Source organism: Patagioenas fasciata, chromosome 2, assembly GCF_037038585.1.
Source record: "Patagioenas fasciata isolate bPatFas1 chromosome 2, bPatFas1.hap1, whole genome shotgun sequence".
Lineage (NCBI taxonomy): Eukaryota > Metazoa > Chordata > Aves > Columbiformes > Columbidae > Patagioenas > Patagioenas fasciata.
The window spans coordinates 39,961,857-39,980,857 of NC_092521.1; the positions used below are offsets into that span (position 1 = coordinate 39,961,857).

General features: G+C 42.1%; 1 protein-coding gene and 1 long non-coding RNA gene across 7 annotated transcripts in view; one reads left to right on the plus strand and one right to left on the minus strand.

The window, feature by feature from the left end:
• Nucleotides 1-1,545: 1,545 nt before the first annotated feature.
• On the minus strand, nt 1,546-18,416 carry LOC139827156 (uncharacterized). Of its 3 annotated transcripts, XR_011737416.1 has the most exons (6): nt 18,166-18,416; nt 9,900-10,053; nt 7,097-7,268; nt 4,377-4,613; nt 3,148-3,365; nt 1,546-3,000 (listed from the first exon to the last, which is right to left on the minus strand). It is a non-coding gene; the product is annotated as an uncharacterized lncRNA (long non-coding RNA). The 3 variants fall into 3 exon arrangements; XR_011737417.1 differs by lacking the exon at nt 7,097-7,268; XR_011737415.1 differs by lacking the exons at nt 4,377-4,613; nt 7,097-7,268.
• Nucleotides 18,254-19,001, plus strand: part of CA8 (carbonic anhydrase 8) — a 57,240-nt gene continuing 56,492 nt past the window's right edge. For all 4 annotated transcript variants that reach the window (XR_011737414.1, XM_071804086.1, XM_071804087.1 and 1 more), the window contains exon 1: nt 18,254-18,692. Coding sequence is in view for 3 of the 4 variants with exons in the window: in XM_071804086.1 (XP_071660187.1) it covers nt 18,278-18,692 (415 nt within the window). In the remaining variant the exon portion in view is untranslated. The remainder of the gene's footprint in view (nt 18,693-19,001) is intronic.

Consider the following 19,001-nt stretch of genomic DNA (forward strand, 5'->3'; position numbering starts at 1 on the left):
TTCCCAAGAGGGGTGGGCTCCTAAATAAACTATTCACTATGAGGGTGAAGAGGCGCTGGAACAGGCTGTCCAGAGAAGTTATGGATGCCCCATCCCTGGCAGTATTCAAGGTCAGGCTGGATGGGGCTTTGAACAACCTGGTCTAGTGGAAGGTGTCCTTGATAATGGAAGGGGGCAGGAACTAGAGGATCTTTAAAGTCCCTTCCATTCTGTGACTCTTTAACTGGCAGCAGTAGCCTTCCCTGCTCTTTCCAATCCCTCCATCACTTCCAGAAACTCCCATTTTTTGCTTTACACATCTTCCTCGGTTTCATAGCAAGTATTTCAAATCCAGCATCCTCAGATTATTTCAGCAATTAAGTTTTAGAAAAGCCTAGACATGTTTGATCTCCAGTGTTCTGGCTGTGTTGCCCGTGTCAGCTCTTTGCATGGTGCTGCATGCTAACCCCACTGCAGCACACAGTACAGTGTTACTTGTGCCCATACTCTCCCTTCTCCTCAACCACAATTAGATCATCTCAAAATATCTGTACTTCTTGGAGGCTCTAGATCTCATGCGAAGGTTCATAGATTAATTTAGCACAACTAGCTTACCTGGGGATTTAAACAAGCTACTAATTTAACAGCCATGAATCTTTCTGGCTGTCCCTGTGCTGAAGTTCTATGCTTCCCATAGGACCTGCAGGAATAAAGAGTATATAAAAAGAAAAAGAAGCACAAAATTCTCAGCCTTTTCAGCCTTTCATTTCCCTTTGACTTTCAGACAGTTCTGACTTGCACACTGGAGAGACGCAGAGGTGGGTTTGTTTTTTTTTTATTTCACGAGAAACAGATTGAATGCGCAGGTTTTCATTGATCTCAGTGCAAGTGAAGTTCACCTCTCTGAAGAAATCCCTGAGAGTCTAATGCACGGTGCCAGGCATAGTCAGGACCTTCTACTCCAGTCTGTTCTCTGCTGTGCTTCTGTTCTCCTCAGCAGGTGGTGGTGGGAAGACCTCTTTATTTTCCCTTATAATGTTTTTAAGGATTGCAAATGATTTTGACCATTCTAGCTCTCCTTTAACTTAAGCCGCCAAAGTGGAGCCCTGAGATGCCCTTTAATCCTGAACTGAGAGCTAAGTGGGAGGAGAAGCTGCTTACACAATAGTGGGGAAATTCGTTCTCTGAGAAGGAATTCTCCACAGCTGCACATGGCGTTGCCTGAACACATTCCTCACCAGCACTGCAGCAATGCACAAATCTGAGTTGGGCCAAACAGCTTGGACCTTGTGCACATCTGAATTTCCATTGTTGCAGGGTGTTCCACAGTGAGTGCAAAAAACCTCTCCCTTGGAGATGCTGGTGACTCTTGGATGGCCTCATATGCCTGGGGTGGGCTGCATGTGTCTGGCTTTTTGCTAGTGTCCTTGGGTAGCTCATATTTTCCTTGGTGAGGAAGAGCTGCAGCTGCACATCTGCAAGATACTACACAAGCAGCAGGTCACAGTTTGATTTTTGTAAATAGCCTCTCAAATCCAAGGTTTGTGAAAGAAAATGCTGTCGATGTTTTTACTTAAATTCTATCTTTATTTTAGAACTTACTTCAATTTTAACAAAAAATAATAGATGTCCTGTATTCCCTTTAGCATATAAATATAACAAGAAATTGGTGCAGTTCCACTGAAGTCTGTGGAATTGCATCAAATATTCTGGCACAGAATTTGGCCCATGAAGAGAAAAGAAGCCTCAATAATGCTGTGCTTTCAACATGAACATTCATTTTCCTCATTGCCTGTACCAAGATATCATTCTCTCTAGTCAGAACTCCAACTGCATTTTTTTACTATCAAGAATATTGCTTTTAAATAGAAAAATAAAAAGTAAACTACAATAATTTTCAATAACTATACTACTGTGACCTTAATTTTCAAGGAAAAACATTACCAAACTCAATTTCAGATAACATTCTATTATGCACAAACCACTGTTGACATAATAACTTCTATTTTAGGTTGCTAGTAAAGGGAAGAACAATGTGACCCATTTAAAAATGGGCTCGCAGAAAAATATTAGCAAGCCATTTATCATTTCTATGTAATATTGTTGATAAGAACCATTCGATAGAAACATTTCTTTGTTACAAAACTAACAGTAGCATAGGACATATTTGACACATGCACTTTGCAATGGTACTGAGAAAAGGACTTTGTTTGTTGTAAATTGTTTGCAAAAGAAACGAAAAAGGAAAACACCTTCAAATTCTTCAATAGGTGGAGCCTAAATTTTTAGAAATCTTCAAGTAATGGGTAAATCACACTCACACAAGTGGAGTGCTGCAGTAGCTGGATACAGGCTCTTTGGGAAGGCCAGAAGGGGATGGTGAGGAGGGACAGTGGTCTTGTGTTTGAGAGAAGAGCAGGGATGCCTGGAGCTCTGTCAAGGGCCAGCTGAGAGGTGATGGGTCTGGCCTGACTGGCAGAGCAACGTGGATGACCTGGGTGTGGGTGTCTGCTGCAGACTGCCTGATCAGGCCTCCTTCAGACAAGCAGAAGAAACTTCATGTTTGCTGTCCCAGGTCCTCACAGGAGCACTGATATCTTTTGGAGGTAGAACATTGCAGGGCAAAAGCAATCCAGAAGGTTTCCGTAGTGCACTGATGACACTTGCCTGATACAGGTGGCTGAGGAGATGAAGAGGGGAGAGGCACTGCAGGAGTTGATTTTTACAAACAAAGAAGAACTGGTTTGAAATGTGAAGGTTGGGGCAGCCCTGTCCACCTTGACCATGGGATGGTGGAGCTCAGGATCCTGAGAAAAGGCAAACAGCAGGTTAACAGCTCTGAATATCAGGAGAGAAAACATAGGCCTGTTCAGGGATTTACTTGGAAGAATCCCATGTGAGACCATCAGAAGAAGAGAGGAGGAGGTCAGAAGAGCTTTCTGATTTTCAAGCATCACCTTCTTCAGACTTAAGAGTGGTCCATCCACATGTGCCAGAAGTCAAGCAATGGTGGCAGGAGGCCTGCATGGATGAATAAGAAGCTATTGACAAAACTCAAAGATAGAAAAAGAAATATTCAAGAGGTGGAGGTAGGGTTAGGTGAGATAGGAGAAATATAGAGACACTGCCCAAGAATGCAGGGATCCAGTTAGGAGAGTCAAAGCCTACCTGGAGTTGAATCTGGTCAGGGGTTTGAAGGGCAGAGAGAGACATTTCTGAGGGTACATCAGCAGCAAAAGAGAGACTGGGGAAAATGCGTGCCCAGCGCTGAATGAGTCAGGGGATCTAGTGACTGCGGAGACAGAAAAGTCCAATGTGCTCAGTGCCCTTTTCTCATTGGTCTTGACTAGTAAGACTGAACTTCAGGCATCCCAGGCCTCTGAGACCTACAGGAACATCCAGAACAAGGAAGAATTACCATTGTTGGAGAGGGACCAGGTTATGGAACACTTGAACAACTTTGACACACACAAGTCCATGGGATCTGATGGGATGCAACCACAAATGCTGAGGGAAGGCCACTCTCAATAATCTTTGAAAGGTCGTGGCAATCTGGGACTGGAAGAAAGGGCTGGAAGAAAACAAATAATGCTCCTTTCTTCAGGAGGGGGCTATAGACCTCAGTCCTTGGGGAAGACATGGAATAAATAATCATGAATGCCATTTGCAAACACATGAAGTAGAAGAGGTGACTAGGAATAGTCAGCATGGGTCTAGGAAGGCAAAATCATTCTTGATCAACCTGGTAGCCTTTTATGACAAAATGACTAGTTAGGTGCATGAGGGGAGTGCAGTGGATGTTGTTTGTCTTGAGTTTAGCAAGGTTTTTGACACCATCTGCCACAACGTCATCACTGGCAAACTGATGAAGTACAGAGTAGGTAAGAGGAAGGTGAGCTGGACTGAAAACTGGCTGAACTGCTGGGCTGAAAGGATTGTGATCAGCCACATGAAGTCCATCTGGAGGCTGGTCCCCAGAGATGTACACTGGGGGTCGATGCTGGGGCCAATGCTGTTTAGGATCTTCATATGTTACCTACATGGTGGGACAGAGTGCACCCTCAGTAGGTTTGCAGATGATACAAAACTGGGAGTGTCTGCTTCATCAGATGTTTGCACTGTCATCCAGAGGGACCTTGACAGGCTAGAGAAATGAGCTGGCAGGAATCTCACGAAAGTAAACAAAGGGAAATGCCAAGTCCTGCCTCTGGAGAGGAACAACCGCAGGTACCAGGCAGTGGGGTCAACCAGCTGGAGAGCATCTTTAACAGACTTGAGGGTCCTGGTAGAAACCAGGTTGAACATGAGCCAGAAATGCACCTATGCAATGAAGGCCAATTGCCTCCTGGGAGAAGTGTTGTCAGCAGGTTGAGGGAGATGATCCTGTGAGGACACACCTGGAATACTGTGCCCAGTTCTGGGCTCCCCAGTATAAGAGACACTTCAACATAATGGAGAGAGTCCAGCATAGGGAAGATGATTTAAGACACTAGAGTATCCTTCCTATGAGGAACGGCTGAGAGAGATGGGACTGTTGATCTGGAAGATAAGGCTCAGGAGGATCTCATCAACATGAACAAATACCAGATAGAGGTGAGCAGAGAGGATGGAGCCAGGCTCTTTTCAGTGGTGCTCTGTGAAGGGACGAGAGACAATAGGGCAATTGAAATACAGGAAATTCTACCTAAATATTCAGAAGAACCCCTTTTTTACTCTGAAGGCAGTTAACCACTAGCACAGGTTGCCCAGAGAGGTGGTGGAGTCTCCATCCTCGGAGATACTCAAAACTCAATGGGACATGGCCTTGAGCAAACCAGCTGAAGGCCCTGCTTTGAGCAGGGTGTTTGGGCTAGGTGATCTCTACAGGTGCTTTCCAACCTCAGCCATTCTGTGAAATCGTTGCTAACATAATAATAATAAAAAAAAAAAAAAAAAAAAAATTAAAACTTCCTTCTCTGTAGGAAGCCCCATATTGTAGGCACAGATACAGTCATGCTCTTCTGTGGATAATAAGTTCTATCAGAAAGAATTTCTGCATAAGCCTGTGGGATGTAGGAGCATGCATGATCCTGGCATCCAAACAGAGAGACAGCAGGGACCTTTTGGTACCTGTTTCTGGGGAAGATGGAAGACGCTTTGCCACTTGACACCAGCTGCAGTCCTTAGAGGGTTGGCTGTCCCATCCCCAGGTAAGGAGCACAGTGGGCATCACGACCTTGGTCCATCCAGTGTGCTGGAGAGGAGTGAGCTGCGGGTGGGGAACAGCTGGATGTGCTGGCACTGTGGCAGCTGGGGAGCCCTTCTCTCAAGGAGAACCTGCAGCTGATTTTTCCATCCTACTTTCGAGACCTTTTGTGCTGATCCCACAAAGCACAAAGGGAATAGAGTAGGGCTGGGAATACGTGTGAAAAAATATCTCCCCCAGCCTTTTAGGTACGGAACAGAAGGAATATGTAACAGCATGACTTTTGCACCAATTCCACAGAGAAAAAAATGCTTCTGAGAGCAGTTTTTGGCAGTTCAGGAAAACTCATTTTCTTCACAGGTTTGAATTATACAAGGTCATTTTATTTTTTTCAGCTTCCTATTATTGTTATGATTATTATCATCAATGAATTGTTTTGAATATCAAGCATATGGAGCAAACTACACTTTTTTTTTTTTACATCGTCCTTGTAATAGTAAGTTTTGGTCTGCATTTTAATAAATAAGGAACCACAACTTACTCTGTTTGAGTCTTATTTTCAGTGGCTATGAGGGAAAGACAACATTTTAAAGCAAATTGAGGTAGCTGATATCTTCCCTAATGCATTTTTAATGTATAAGACATGGTAAGGACCACAAAAGCATTCAGTGCTCTGTAATACTATTTGACAACAACAATAAAAAACCCAAAGAAAGATAAAAACAAACTAACAGACTGTATGGAAGAAGGAAAGATACAGTCATGCTATTAGTCTCCAGTTAGATAATTTTATTGAGACTTCTAGCATATGATGAATGAATATGATAAGTGGTGGAGGGATGAGAATGTTGTGATATTAATAAAAATGTAATTCTGTATGAAACTGTCCTGTGATTTATAGCTAATAATATTACTGTAATGAGGCTAATGAAGCCAATCAATCCTATATAATATTTTGTTTTTGTAAATCTGATTCTCAAGGAATTTCTGATAGAAAAAGGACAGATTTGTCTCCTCCTCCCAGCAACCCCTTCCCTGCTGACATGAGAAGTCCCACTGAAATCAACTGACAAGCACACTGTGGAGTAAATAAAACTCTGTGGAGGTTCTTCTGTTCTGCCCTACTTATGTGGTTCCTCTCTGGTGACAATGTCCTCAGAGCCACATTTTCTTTGAGTCAGAACCTCTTACTGTCATATTTTCCAGCTTGCTTTCATCTAAGTAACCAAAATCCATCTTCAGTGAGATTTGTCAGATCCCTGAAAACTTACAGAGACAGGCACTTTTTGCCCTCTTTGTTCTCCTTGCCTCTTTCCACTGTAGTTTCATTACCCATTTTCCTGGGAAAGGAGAATGGGATTTAGAATATATATCTTTATAGCATTTGGAAGAACACCTATTTCTTCAGATAAATGTCATGGGATATATTTAAGAACACAGATATGTAAGAAATACTTGAAGTAATTTTACTTTGCTTTACTTTGCTTCAAGTACAGAACTCATAGTTCTCCTTAAAGAGGAATGCCTACAATGAAATTACTAATCTTGTGAATAATTTTGAACACCATTCCTGGAAGAATGTGAAGAGAAGCTCCCACACATATTCCTCAAGTCCAACACCCTCCTCTCTAGGATTCTGGAAACAGGCAGTCTAGCAGAGGTTGCTGTCTCTGTCAGCATGCTCATTTAAGTAAATGGCAATAACCTTTTTGATGTCAGCGAGACAGGATAAGATCTTGTGTAAACAGCCAGCACTCACATCTTTCCTCGTCTCAAGAACCTTGTTGATATCTGATTTAACACCTTGTACATTCACCTCACCTGAATACATGAGTAGGCACAGATATGTGACAGCAAGGAGCTGTGATGGTGAAGAAAAGGATGTGAATATAAAGTTGAAATAAAAGTATGGCATTATGGACAAGATCATACCACATCTTTTCCTGTGTAAGGCTCTTCTCTTTCTGGATTTCAGTTCCAAGCAGCTGCTGAGGCTAGTGCCATCACACGCAGGAGATGATTATCAAAAACACATTTGAAATATCAGATGGTAGGAATAGCTGGCGTTTCATCTTGGTGAGAACAGTCTGAGATATGACATGGACTGGAGAAACACCAGCAACAGAGCAAGCAAGTGAATGGCTACTGGTTTCAAAAGAAAAACAGTTGATTATGTTCTGTCAGAAAACAAAAGATTTTAGTTAGAGTCCTGACTGGTTATTTGTGTTTGAGGTTACTTATGAAAACCACTTACCACAGAGCAAATTACATCCTAGCACTGTAAATTCATTAATGCTTCACTGAACTGTTCTAATGCCACTAGACTGCCCCATGTCACATGTGTTGTGTCTATGAATGCTCTCTTTGTCTCCCTGCTTAGCGTGGAAGGTGAAAGGCACTGGAATTGAACTGATTTTTCAAGCCAAGAATCTATGCAATCATAAATAAAATAAGTCCCTTCAGCTTAACATTCATTTCTTCCTTTCTCACATAGAAACAGATGGCAGTAAAAGGAGAAAGCAGCTGCAGAGTGCCTCTTTCAGCTGCTTTTGATGGAAAACAGAAAGTGAACAAATCACAGTGAGGTGTGTTGTACGTATCTTTAGAAGGGCACCTACAACTTATAGATATATTTCTGCTAATGAGGGTGTAAGACGTCAGCTCTTTGGAAGTTACAGCATACACCGTTGTGCTCTCATCAGCTCTGATGGATGTGGTTTGTATGGGAATGTAATTTAAACATGAGGATATAAGGAATGATTTATTAAATTACTGGAGAAAGTACTTACGAAAAAAGGCCTAATATTAGAGAAAATGTCTGCCTTATTTGAATGCTATTAGAGCTATAGATTTCTTATAAGCTGGAATACCCCAAATGAAAACTCTCCATACATTGCAGCACTGTCTGAATCTGCATGTAAATATACCGAAGTAGTACTTTTGAAATATTGCCATTCACAACAAAAAATTTCTTAACTCCTGAACCTAATGGAAGGCCACAATCCTATTGTTGCCAATCATATTATTACTGTTAAAGTGAACAGCAATGTAATCCGAGAGCATGTTATGTTTGGGTGGGTAGTGAGGATTTGGATACTGCCATTTTCCCACTAGGCCATCCAGCTCTCACGCAAAACATCATTGTCTATTTCCAACAGGGAAAGATTAGACCAAATATGATCAACAGTCTCTACAAGAGGCCAGATCGAAGTGAGTAGAAAGGAATAAACAGTGCCACAGCCCCTTTTCCCCCTGTTACCACATCTATCAAGCAGAGCTGGTCTGATGTGGGTGGAAACAGGCTGTTCTTTGTGAAGAGCTGGCACAATTTGCCCTCATTAGCAGAGCATGCCCACTTTTATTTGCTGCTCTTGCAGTACCTCATTCAAACACCATGCCGCAGGGATTTTTGTAGAATCTCTGGGATTTCAACTATGAAAGGAGAAGTTTTTTCTTGTAAACTCCTGCAGCTTCCTGGGCTTGATGCACTGCGTTGCCTGGCATGGACTTAACTTTCCCCATGACACTGAAAAAGCACTAGCCCTCCTGTCACAGAACAACTGGCTTCAATGCCCTATGCTAGCAAAGAAGGTCTGTGATAAACAAGCTTTTAATCTTGTATTTCCACACATCTAGTTTGTAATTTGCAACTTGACAAAGCTGTGTGTCAATGACTGTGCCAAAAGCTCAGCCCTGAACAGAGACGCTAAAAGAAGTGTGATGGTAGGGGAGAAAGCACTCACAGGAAACTCACAGAAGAATTGTACTTTGTAGATGCTTTGATTTAGTGCCATTGGTCTTATTGCTGCAGGTCTTCTACTTAGTGCTAATGTAGACAGCCCAGGAAAAGCTGCAAGATACTAAAATGATGCCCTTCAACCTGAAAAGTATCTTCTGTCTCCCTAAATTCCAAGGAGAGATCTGCCAGAGCCAAAAATGGCGTGGGGACTCACGAGGAGCCAGCCCTTTCACATGATAAGGTCTCTTTGGAATGAGTTGTTGTTTTATCAGAGCATATAGGTAGCCAAATCTCACGGAGCATCAAATTTTCAGCAAAAAGCCCTGCTGGCTCCTTTGTATGACGCCAGCCCAAGTGTGTCAGGTAGAACTGCTAGAGATGGGCCACCTTCTGCGTGAGGGGAATACCTGGTGCTCAGATAGGTATGTTAACATACCCAAGACAGCGATTTTCAGTGCCAAAATGAGATTTTAAGTGCTGAACAGCAATAAAAATAGAATTCAGGAGAATTTCAGTTCACTATGAGGACTACTGATCCACAGCTGGGAGCCAAAGATCAGCTAATTCAGAGAAAGTGCTTGCACACAGATGAGCAGTTTGGGAAGCAGGAACACAAATAGCAGAGGACCTTTTCACAGAATGGTTGGGGTTGGAAGTGACGTCTGGACATCATCTAGTCCAACCCACCTGCTGAAGCAGGTTCATCTAGAACAGATCGCACAGCAGTGTGTCCAGCTGGGTTTTAAATGTCTCCAGAGAAGGAGACTCCACAACCTCTCTGGGCAGCCTATTCCAGTGCTCTGGGACCCTCAAAGTAAAGAAGTTTCTCCTCATATTCAGATGGAACCTCCTGTGCTTCAGTTTGTGCCCATTGCCCCTCCTCCTGTTGTTGGTCACCACTGAAAGGAGTCTGGTGCCATCCACTTGACACCCACCCTTGAGATATTTATAAACATAAATAAGATCCCCTCTCAGCCTTCTCTTCTCCAGGCTTACCTGACAGTCATTTTGTTCCCTGAAATCTTCACCATAATCCTGATGGACTGCACTGTCTCCGGGTGCTCCTTTTCCAGATGAAGAGAGGCTGAACTCGTCTGTTTTGGAGATGCAGATCCAACAAAACACACTGTGCTATGAACTAACTCCCTTCCTGTGGAACAAACATGAGGAAGCAGCTGAAGAGATATTTATGATTCAGTGTAAAACAGAAAAATGCCTGCTTTCAGATTCTTAAACAGGAAGGTCGAGACTGTGAAACACAAAATCTTATAGGAAAAAAGAAAAAGGGTTACATCAATCTTTTTTTTTTTTTTTTCTGAAGGAGTCTTCTCTGATGCTTTTTTCTTCCCCTCTTTTATATAAAACTGCCGTATATGGATGTATTACAAGACATTGATAAAATGTTAGAACCACTGAATAATACTGCAATCCAGGGCACTTTGGGCGAAGATTTCATATTCAGTGTGTAAAGGGATTTTTGATTTTTACTGGCAGCTGCCTGTTGTTGTTCAGTGGCTTTGAAAGTTAACAGTCCCTTCGCACGTGTGAATATGAACTTTTTTGTGTCTGTGTAAGATCTCAGTTTTTTGAGGTTTGGGATACAAAGATCCCTTTACTGATCTTTTTTGCAACACATCTAATCTAAGGCAGGTATGATTACATTATCTTTTATGATATCATCATCCTGGAAGAATACTAATTCAATAAATCACTGTTCAGTATTCCTACTCCAAACATTTCAATTAGAACAAAATTAGTTGCTTCTTCCTAGTTATCTACATTGAAACATGATTAATAAATGGTAAATTTAAATCTGAATGGAAACATGTCCTGTTCCAAGGTTCCAGTTAAAACGTTTTGAATTGCAATATTGAGAATGTGAGCTAAGAGTCTTTCTAGCAGCATTACAGTGTTATCTCACATCGTCCTCTATCAGTTACTGCCTGGTCTCCCTTTAAATACTTGCTCCTTCATAATTATGATCTGCAGTTGACCACTGGACTTTGAAACTGCAAACCAAATTGCTTTGCATATCTTTTGCTTCTTGCCATATATACTTTGAAATCATATTGTTTGTTTTCTGTCACTAAGATTACAGGTGACAAGACTTGAGAGCAAAAAAGGTAGGCAACATTGAATGCAAATAGGGAGCCCTACGATTGCTATAAAATGTGACAAAGCGTCATAACTCTGCAAATAAAAAAAAAAAAAGAGCAGCTGTGCTTAGGATCCAGTGCTGATTCAGTGGTGAAGAGAAAGAAAAATATTTAGAAATAAAAAATATAATAAGTGGAAAAAGAAAGAAACAAATATTGATCTGAAGTAGAAAATGTGGACTATAAAAATATTGATCAATACTTCAGGAAAAATCCATAACTAGGTTTCACGCAAATAAGTAACAGTTTTCTAACCACATTAGTAAGAAAAGAAACCAAAAGTCAGTTACTGTCTGAGACTCTGAATTTGTTAATGATGATAAAGAAAGAAAATATTCATAAATATTCTGGAGGTTCCATGTTTGGAGAGGAGTCTGATCTGCTTACATCATGTGTGGGTAAAGAATTTTGCAGTTTATTAATAGCTAAGTGGTATTATACAATGTCATAAAACTTAGAATTTTAAAATCTTATTTAAATCTATGTACTCACACCCTAGAGTTCTGTAAGAATTGGCTGAATGGATCTTCTGTCTTTTCTGTAAATTTTTAACAAATCCAGGAAAATGTTACAAGACTTAAAGGATTGTAACATGATGTAAATATTAAAGAAAAAAGAGATAAATGAGATAATATAGGTAATTACTGTCTGGTTAGCCTGACAACAGTTCCAGGAAAAATACAAAAACCATTGATATGGGATTACAGTCTTAAAAGCTTGATGGAGAGGAATATAATTAATGCTAGTGACAATACTTTTACTGAAAACATGTCTTGTCAAACAAACGTCTATAATGAGACTAGAGATTTTTATGAGGCATATGATTTACTATTGTACAAGATTCTAGTTGAAAATGAACACTAGGAATCTTTCAAATGAATGGCATTTTAGGTCAACTAAATGCAAACTGATAATGCAGGCTGTGTCCACATTCCATAGACTGGCTCCTGGATACCCTGACTCAGAAAGAGGATTTAATGTTTATACTAAACAGCAGCAGAACAAGAGCTCCAATGTCTGATTCAACAGCAAAGAAAGACCAATGTGGATCATCAATGTGCAGATAAAAAAAAAAAGAAATTAATTAGAACGCAGGGGTGAAAACATGAGCTATGCAGGAGAATTCTGGTATCTGTATTTTTAATGTGGAAAATGGGAAAATGTGTGGAAAAAAAGCTAACAAGATATCTCGGTCTTAGCCCTCTAGTAAGTGTTAATGAGCTCCTCTTGTTTAGACCACACAGAGGTGACCAGACCAAAGGCAGTGAGAAAACACAAAGCAATAAAGGCCCTTCTGTCAAGGCAAACAAGCACAACGTGAACCAGTGGCTGGAAGTTAAAGCCAGATAAATTCAAATTAGAATTGGCTACCCATTAGTTAACACTGAAGGGGACTAACCACTGGAACAAACTGTCAAAGTAATGAATTCTTCATTTCCTGAATGTTTTTAGGTCATGCATTCCTGGAAAATGTGCTGTGGCAAAACGCAAATTATTATTTATTGAAAGCCAAATAATTAACTTAATACATGAGTAACTGCATGACATGTAATAGCCTGTGATATAGGAAGTCAGATTGCTCTCCGAATGTATGATTTCACAGCTTTGCCAGAACGGGGCATGTGACCACTTTGTCATCCATGGGTGTTTACACATGGATAAGAAAAACTCGGTAGAATAAAAGAAGAACTGCCTCTCCTTTTGCCATCATTTTACAGACTCAAATATGTTGTTATTCCCTTGCTACTTTATCCCGACCAGTGCTTCCCCTTTCTCAAGAGCTGCCCAGGTGAAAATCCAACACCTTTAAGCCAATATCTGCTTTTGCTTTTATAGTGAGCTCAGGCTCTTATTTAGGTCATTCTCTCCCTTTGTTTTAAACAGTAAAAGATATTATGCTTTTCCTTGATTCCGTGCTTCTTTTTTTAAACATTTAATTTGCACATAGTGGATTTAACATCTATCAGTTCCACTGACACAGAGCCACTTCATTTCAATAGGTATTAGATGAAACTTGTAATCCGTCAGTCATCTCATTTAATGTTAAACATCTCAAATTATTACAGTTAGGTAAATAAATATTTATCATCTCCTCATTGCAGATTTTTCCTCTGAGCTTCCCATCTTCTTCCTTGAATTTGGTTCTGGGTATATCTTTAGTTCTACTTCCTTCCTAAAGAAATAAAAAACTACTTACATAGGAGTTTTGCCATGTCAGGGCCCTTGATTATCATTTGCATTCTGTGTTTCAGAGAGATCCTATTTCATCCTTTAACTCTTTTTCCTTTTAGCACACTAGGGGAAAAAAAAAATCACCTCATTTCCCTTCGACACTTCTATTGTCTGCAGAATTTCACTTTAGTTTTGTACTTATTTTACTTCATCAGCAATTCCTGTTGTCTTCACCAGTTTTTATAATTCTTTACAAATTTCTCCAGGGCTAGACCCTGTTAGGGAAAAGAAAAACTCCAGGAGACTACACTAGATTATTCTCTAATTTTTTTAGTGTGCCCTTACTCACACTGTATCTTCCATTATTTCTTTGCTTCCCTTTTGACTGTGGTATTTTTAGTCCTTAGAAATGTCTTCCTATTCCTTGGGTTTTCTTTAAAGAACTTGAAATTACCCTGTCATAGTTTTAGTGTCCTCTAGCTGTAGGTGTGAACTCTCCTGGGCAGCCATAACAGTCCTGTTTTACACATGGAACACTGGGACAATATAAGACAATTATGCCCATTGATTTAGAAATATTAGCTGGTTCCCATTTTCCCTTCATCTCTGGTGCATTCTTATAGACACAATTTTGCATGTAAGACTTTTATACTTGTACTGTAGAAAAACTTGTGTACATACTATCAGATCAATGTGTTGATCTTTAAATTCCACCCAAAACCATGTATATTATGAAGTGAAACATGTAAAGTGTGTACAGGACCAGCCTTCTATCCTATTAGCTGGCAAAGCCAAGAACACAAATTTACACTTACAGACCATAAAACACACAATGCCACTGAAACTACTCTTTGGTGTGGATGAGGGGGAAATCGGGATCCAGCTGACATATTTTGCAATGTTTGCAGGACGGCATTTGCCAATGTAAACCTGACTTGCAAACACAAGGAGTAGTTCACTGGAAACAGTTTCTCTTTGCTATAAATGGTGCCTTTATTGAACATCCTCTCTCTTTACCTTTTTAATTCTGGACTATTTATACTACCTGACCATCCTTTTCCTTTTTGTAGCACATTACCTCAGCTGCAGAAAAAACGAAAAATGATAGGCAAATAATATTATTCCAAGAATACTGAAATATTATTTCTTGTAATGAACGAGTTCCTTTTAAAATGTGCAGAGAGATTTTCAATTTTGTTATATATAAGCTTGTATTTTAATGGTCATATGCAGAAATTTTCTGCTTATGCTTCTAAGTTTGGAAACTTATTTGAGAGAGTAACCTGGCAAGAAATAAAGATAGAAACAAGATTACGTGAGAGGTGATTGCTGGAAAACCTCATAGTTCAACACAGAACACAAAACAGGAAGCCCTATTCACTGAAAAAGCTGGATGCTGCTGATCCCTTCGGTTGCCTGTGTTGCTGTATGGACACTGCCTCGTCTTTCAGGACACCTTGGTAAGAACTGAAGTCTTGCTTAGAGAGGAATAAATGTACCCTAAATTGTCCCAAATCAAATAGTCTAATATCCCACATAATATTTACCTCTAATATGAAGTCCTGTAAGCCATCAGCTACTCTTCTCTGGCATCAAGGTAATAAAGAAAAAAATGAATAAAAAAAGAAATACGATCCTCTCACAATCTGAATTTCTCATCCATTAAATCAGAGAAGTAACCATCAGTTCTGCATCCTGCAGAGAATCCTGCAGGTAAGACTTTATAGTTTAAAATAACTTGTAGGGAATTCTGCTTTTATTTTTCTACAGACTTCTTTGTGAGCTGTACAGTTCTCTGCATTGGACTTTCTTTCCCCTTCAGAGTGGTGAAAGCAGTAAGTACAGTTGTTGAAAATGAATGTCTTAAAAAAATGTTGCTAGTCATTAATAATAATTTACGCATATAAATGTCACAGTGTTTGGATGCAGAATTTTCATTCAGGTCTGGTTTTCCCAGTATATAAATTTTAAGGTGTTTAGGAAAGCTATATTGTCTTTTGAAAAAAAACAGTAACTGTGTATGTATAAAAAAAAGTATATCTAGATATAGGAAATACAAGAATTGTTGTTTGTAGTCTCAACAGGATTAAGTACTATACCAAATATGTTTCAAAATGCCATTTCTTATTATTTTACAAAGGGGAATATCAGAAGCTCTTCTGCTTCTGAACTGCTGTCCTCTGAGTTTAAAGAAGTCACCGTGTTCCACAGAATTAAAGGCTGAACTGGGATTCAGGGGAGAGGTGGTCTGCTCTTGCTTCTGCTGGTGAGGTGACATGTCACAAGGGTCATGCTGGCAGAGCTTCTCCTACTTTTCACCTATCAATTTGAGACGAGCTTGAGGGCTGTAACTGTGCCTCCCTACAGGTTTTTCAATACGCTGAGCCAATGTAGCAAACAATCTCAGAGGAAAAACACCACAAGCAGTGCATTTTTACAGAATAAAGAGCGTATTTATGCGTATTATAGTTATGTATTTAACATCTTTTTACAGTAAAGTCAACTATTGGGAACTTCTGCACAAAATTAAGCTTTAGATATCTAGCAATAATAAAATTTCTGAAGATCAATAGAAGATTAGTTTAAGAGAGAGACAGACAGCTGATATAAACCGCACGATCCCCGCAAAGAGTGCACTTAATTGAAGAGGAAAGACCTGTAACATGGAAGTGGATGCCTTTGGACAGCTATATCTGGTGACCTAACATTACAACCAGATGATTGCACAGTACAACATATGGCAAAAGCCAGTGCGTAGGGCACCACCAGTACATTGTATGTGGGAACAAAAATGGACTGACAGAGAACACAACACTTTCAAGAGTGCCTACAGCACTAAAGGACACCAAATCCCACTGATCTTGAACAAGGCTTAGATCACGCCACTATCTCCATTTGATTGTCTCAATCTTTTTTCTTGAAGCTGGTTTGTGCAAAGATCAGTCAGGTCGATATCTATATTTGTGGCTGGAGTTAAATGTGTTCCATGCTATGTTTCATGGTTGGGATATACCCTTGAACTCCTCTGTTACTTACACACGTTACCATCAAATATGTTGTAGGAATCTTGAGCAGATCTAAATTGCTGATCAGTCATGCTATGCCTGACATCAACTACAGAAGGATATTTGCACAGAAAATACTGAGCAGACATATAACAATAAAGGAATACCCATCATTCAGCAAGGCTTTACCTGCTATGTGTAATATTGAAGAGAGATTTGGGAAGAATGGGAAAGTTGAAAGGAAGGGCAACAAATATCAGGTAGCTTAGTTCTTGAGTTATGAATGGAAGCAATGGAAAGTACGGAAAGCCATGACAAGTATTTATCACAAAACAGGAACTTTCAGGTCTGATTATGTTGCCCCTCATAACCGTGAAAATCTAGAACAGATGTCCCACAGGAAAGCTACTGCAGGAAAGGAATTAATAGAGGGCATGAATGAAGTACTTGTGTTTCAAAGAGCAAGGGAACAAACCCAGCCTCCTAGGACTGTGTTTTTTCAAAATGTGTGACTGTTTGAAGAGGAAAATGAATTGCCAGTCAGATGGACCAGAGTCAGGGATGTTTAAGGGGAATATTTGGTCTTTTTTTTTCCTCCATATGGCTGAGCAATGATTCAAAGTAAAGGGCATGAATAGGAACAACTAGTGTGTGTTTAACAAGTGATTAGGAGAGAAAATAGCAACCAACAAAGCCAGTTAGATAGAGGAGACAGGTATGCATATGACTACAGTTCATGTTAAAAAATCTGAGTCTTCTGTTGGTACTGATATCAGGTACTCACTATATGAAGAATAAGGTCTATTTGATTTCTTGCCTCAATAAGCTGCACCATGGTTGTAGTTTGCCTGGGCAGTATACACTGCTTTTAATCATCAACAATGAAGACAGTAACTAATGATCCTGTAGAAGGAAACTTGTGTTTCTGTTCTGATCTTGAAAAAGCCCCAACCCAGTACATTCTATGTTTTTTTGTCCTATTTTCATTTCACCTTGCACACCTTGCACACCACTCAGGGATCAGTACTCTCTTCCTTCAGTAATGAAGTTCCAGCTCAGTCCTCCTTCTCCTTCCGTGTCACTTTCACAGTGATGACAATTTCTGCTCCAATGTCAGCCCTGCTTCCTCTTGTTGGGAGGAGACTTTCCTGTACATTCTGCGGGAGGCTTTGCCTAAATGAAGGGCTGACTGTAAAGATTGTGGAGGCATTGACCCTCCTTCAGAACAGAAGGGACAGAGAAGGGTTCCCTTGCTTTTTCAGTGGCTCCCTTATCATCACTGAGGGCCTCCATCCCTCCATAGAATCACAGAATGGGTAAGGCTGGAAGGGACCTCTGGAGATCACCTTGTCCAAGTCCCCTGCTTAAGCAGGGCCACCCAGAGCAGGATGCCCTGGACCATGTCCACAAGGCTTTTGAATATCTCCAAGGAGGTAGTCTGCAGCACCTCCCTGGGCAACTTGTGTAGCACTTGCTCACCCCCACAGTGAAAAAGCATTTTCTGATGTTCACAAAGACCCTCCTGTGTTTCAGTTTGTGCCCATTGCTTCTGGCCCTGTCACTGGGCATCACCAAAAAGAGCCTGTCTCCATCCTCTTTGCACCCTGCCTTCAGGTATTGGTACCTATTGATGAGATCCCTCTGAGCCTTCTCTTCTCCAGGCTGAACAGTCCCAGCTCTCTCAGCCTTTCCTCATGTGAAAGATGCTCCAGTCCCTTCATCATCTTCATGTCTCTATGCTGGACACTCTCCAGTAGCTCAACACCTCTCTTGTACTGGGTCAGTCAGAACTGGACCCAGCATGCCAGGTGTGGCTTCAGCAGTGCTCTGACGCAGCCCAAGATACCATTCACCTTTTTTGTGGCAACAGCACATGGCTGACTCATATTCCATCAGGACTCACAGGTCCTGTTATCCAAAACTGCTTACCAGTCAGTCGTCCCTCAGCCTGTGCCGGTGCCTGGGTTGGACTTTGCCCTTCCCTGTGTTGAACTTGCTCTCCCGGGTGTCCCCTGGCACACAGGCCGCCTGTGTCCAGTACATGGGGGCAGCGGGAGCTGCGGGGACACTCGCCTCCAGCTGCGGCTCCCGCGGCCACCGGCTGCAGCCTCGCCCGCCCCACCGCGCTCCTGGGACAGCGACCGGCTCCCGGTCCCGCCCGGCGGCTGCGCCGCGTCCCCTGCCCAGCCACACGACGACACTCGCCGGCGGGGGCGGGAGGGCGGAGGGTGGGCCGGGACACGCTGCGGAGCGCCGGCAGTCCGGCTCGCCCGTCGCACACACACGCACTCATATACATACACTCACACAGACACACGCACTCACACGCACACTGCCCGGCGGACGGCAGCCGGGGCCGCTCGCAGGACGCCCGCCCATGGCTGACAGGAGCCTGATCGAGGGCGACGAGCCCTTGCAGCGCCGGGAGGAGGCTCCGGAGTGGGGCTACGAGGAAGGTGAGGAACGGGCGGCGACTCCGGCGGGGGGAAACTTTGCCGGTGGAGGAGGAGGTGGTGGCGGTGGGAGGATTTCGGTGGCGGAGCGGAGGGAAAATCGCCCCCCGGTCGCCGCCAGCCACGGGAAACAGGGAAGCGGCGGCCCGCAGCGGGCGGCCGGTCCGTCACCGCCCGCGGGAGAGCAGCGCCGCGGGGCCGCCCGGCAGCGGTCGGTGGGGCCGGGGGGACGAGGCGCGCGGAACGTCTCCCCTTCCCGCACCGGTGGGCAGCGGCGGGGCGGCCGGTGCGGGAGGGATGGGTCCGACTGGT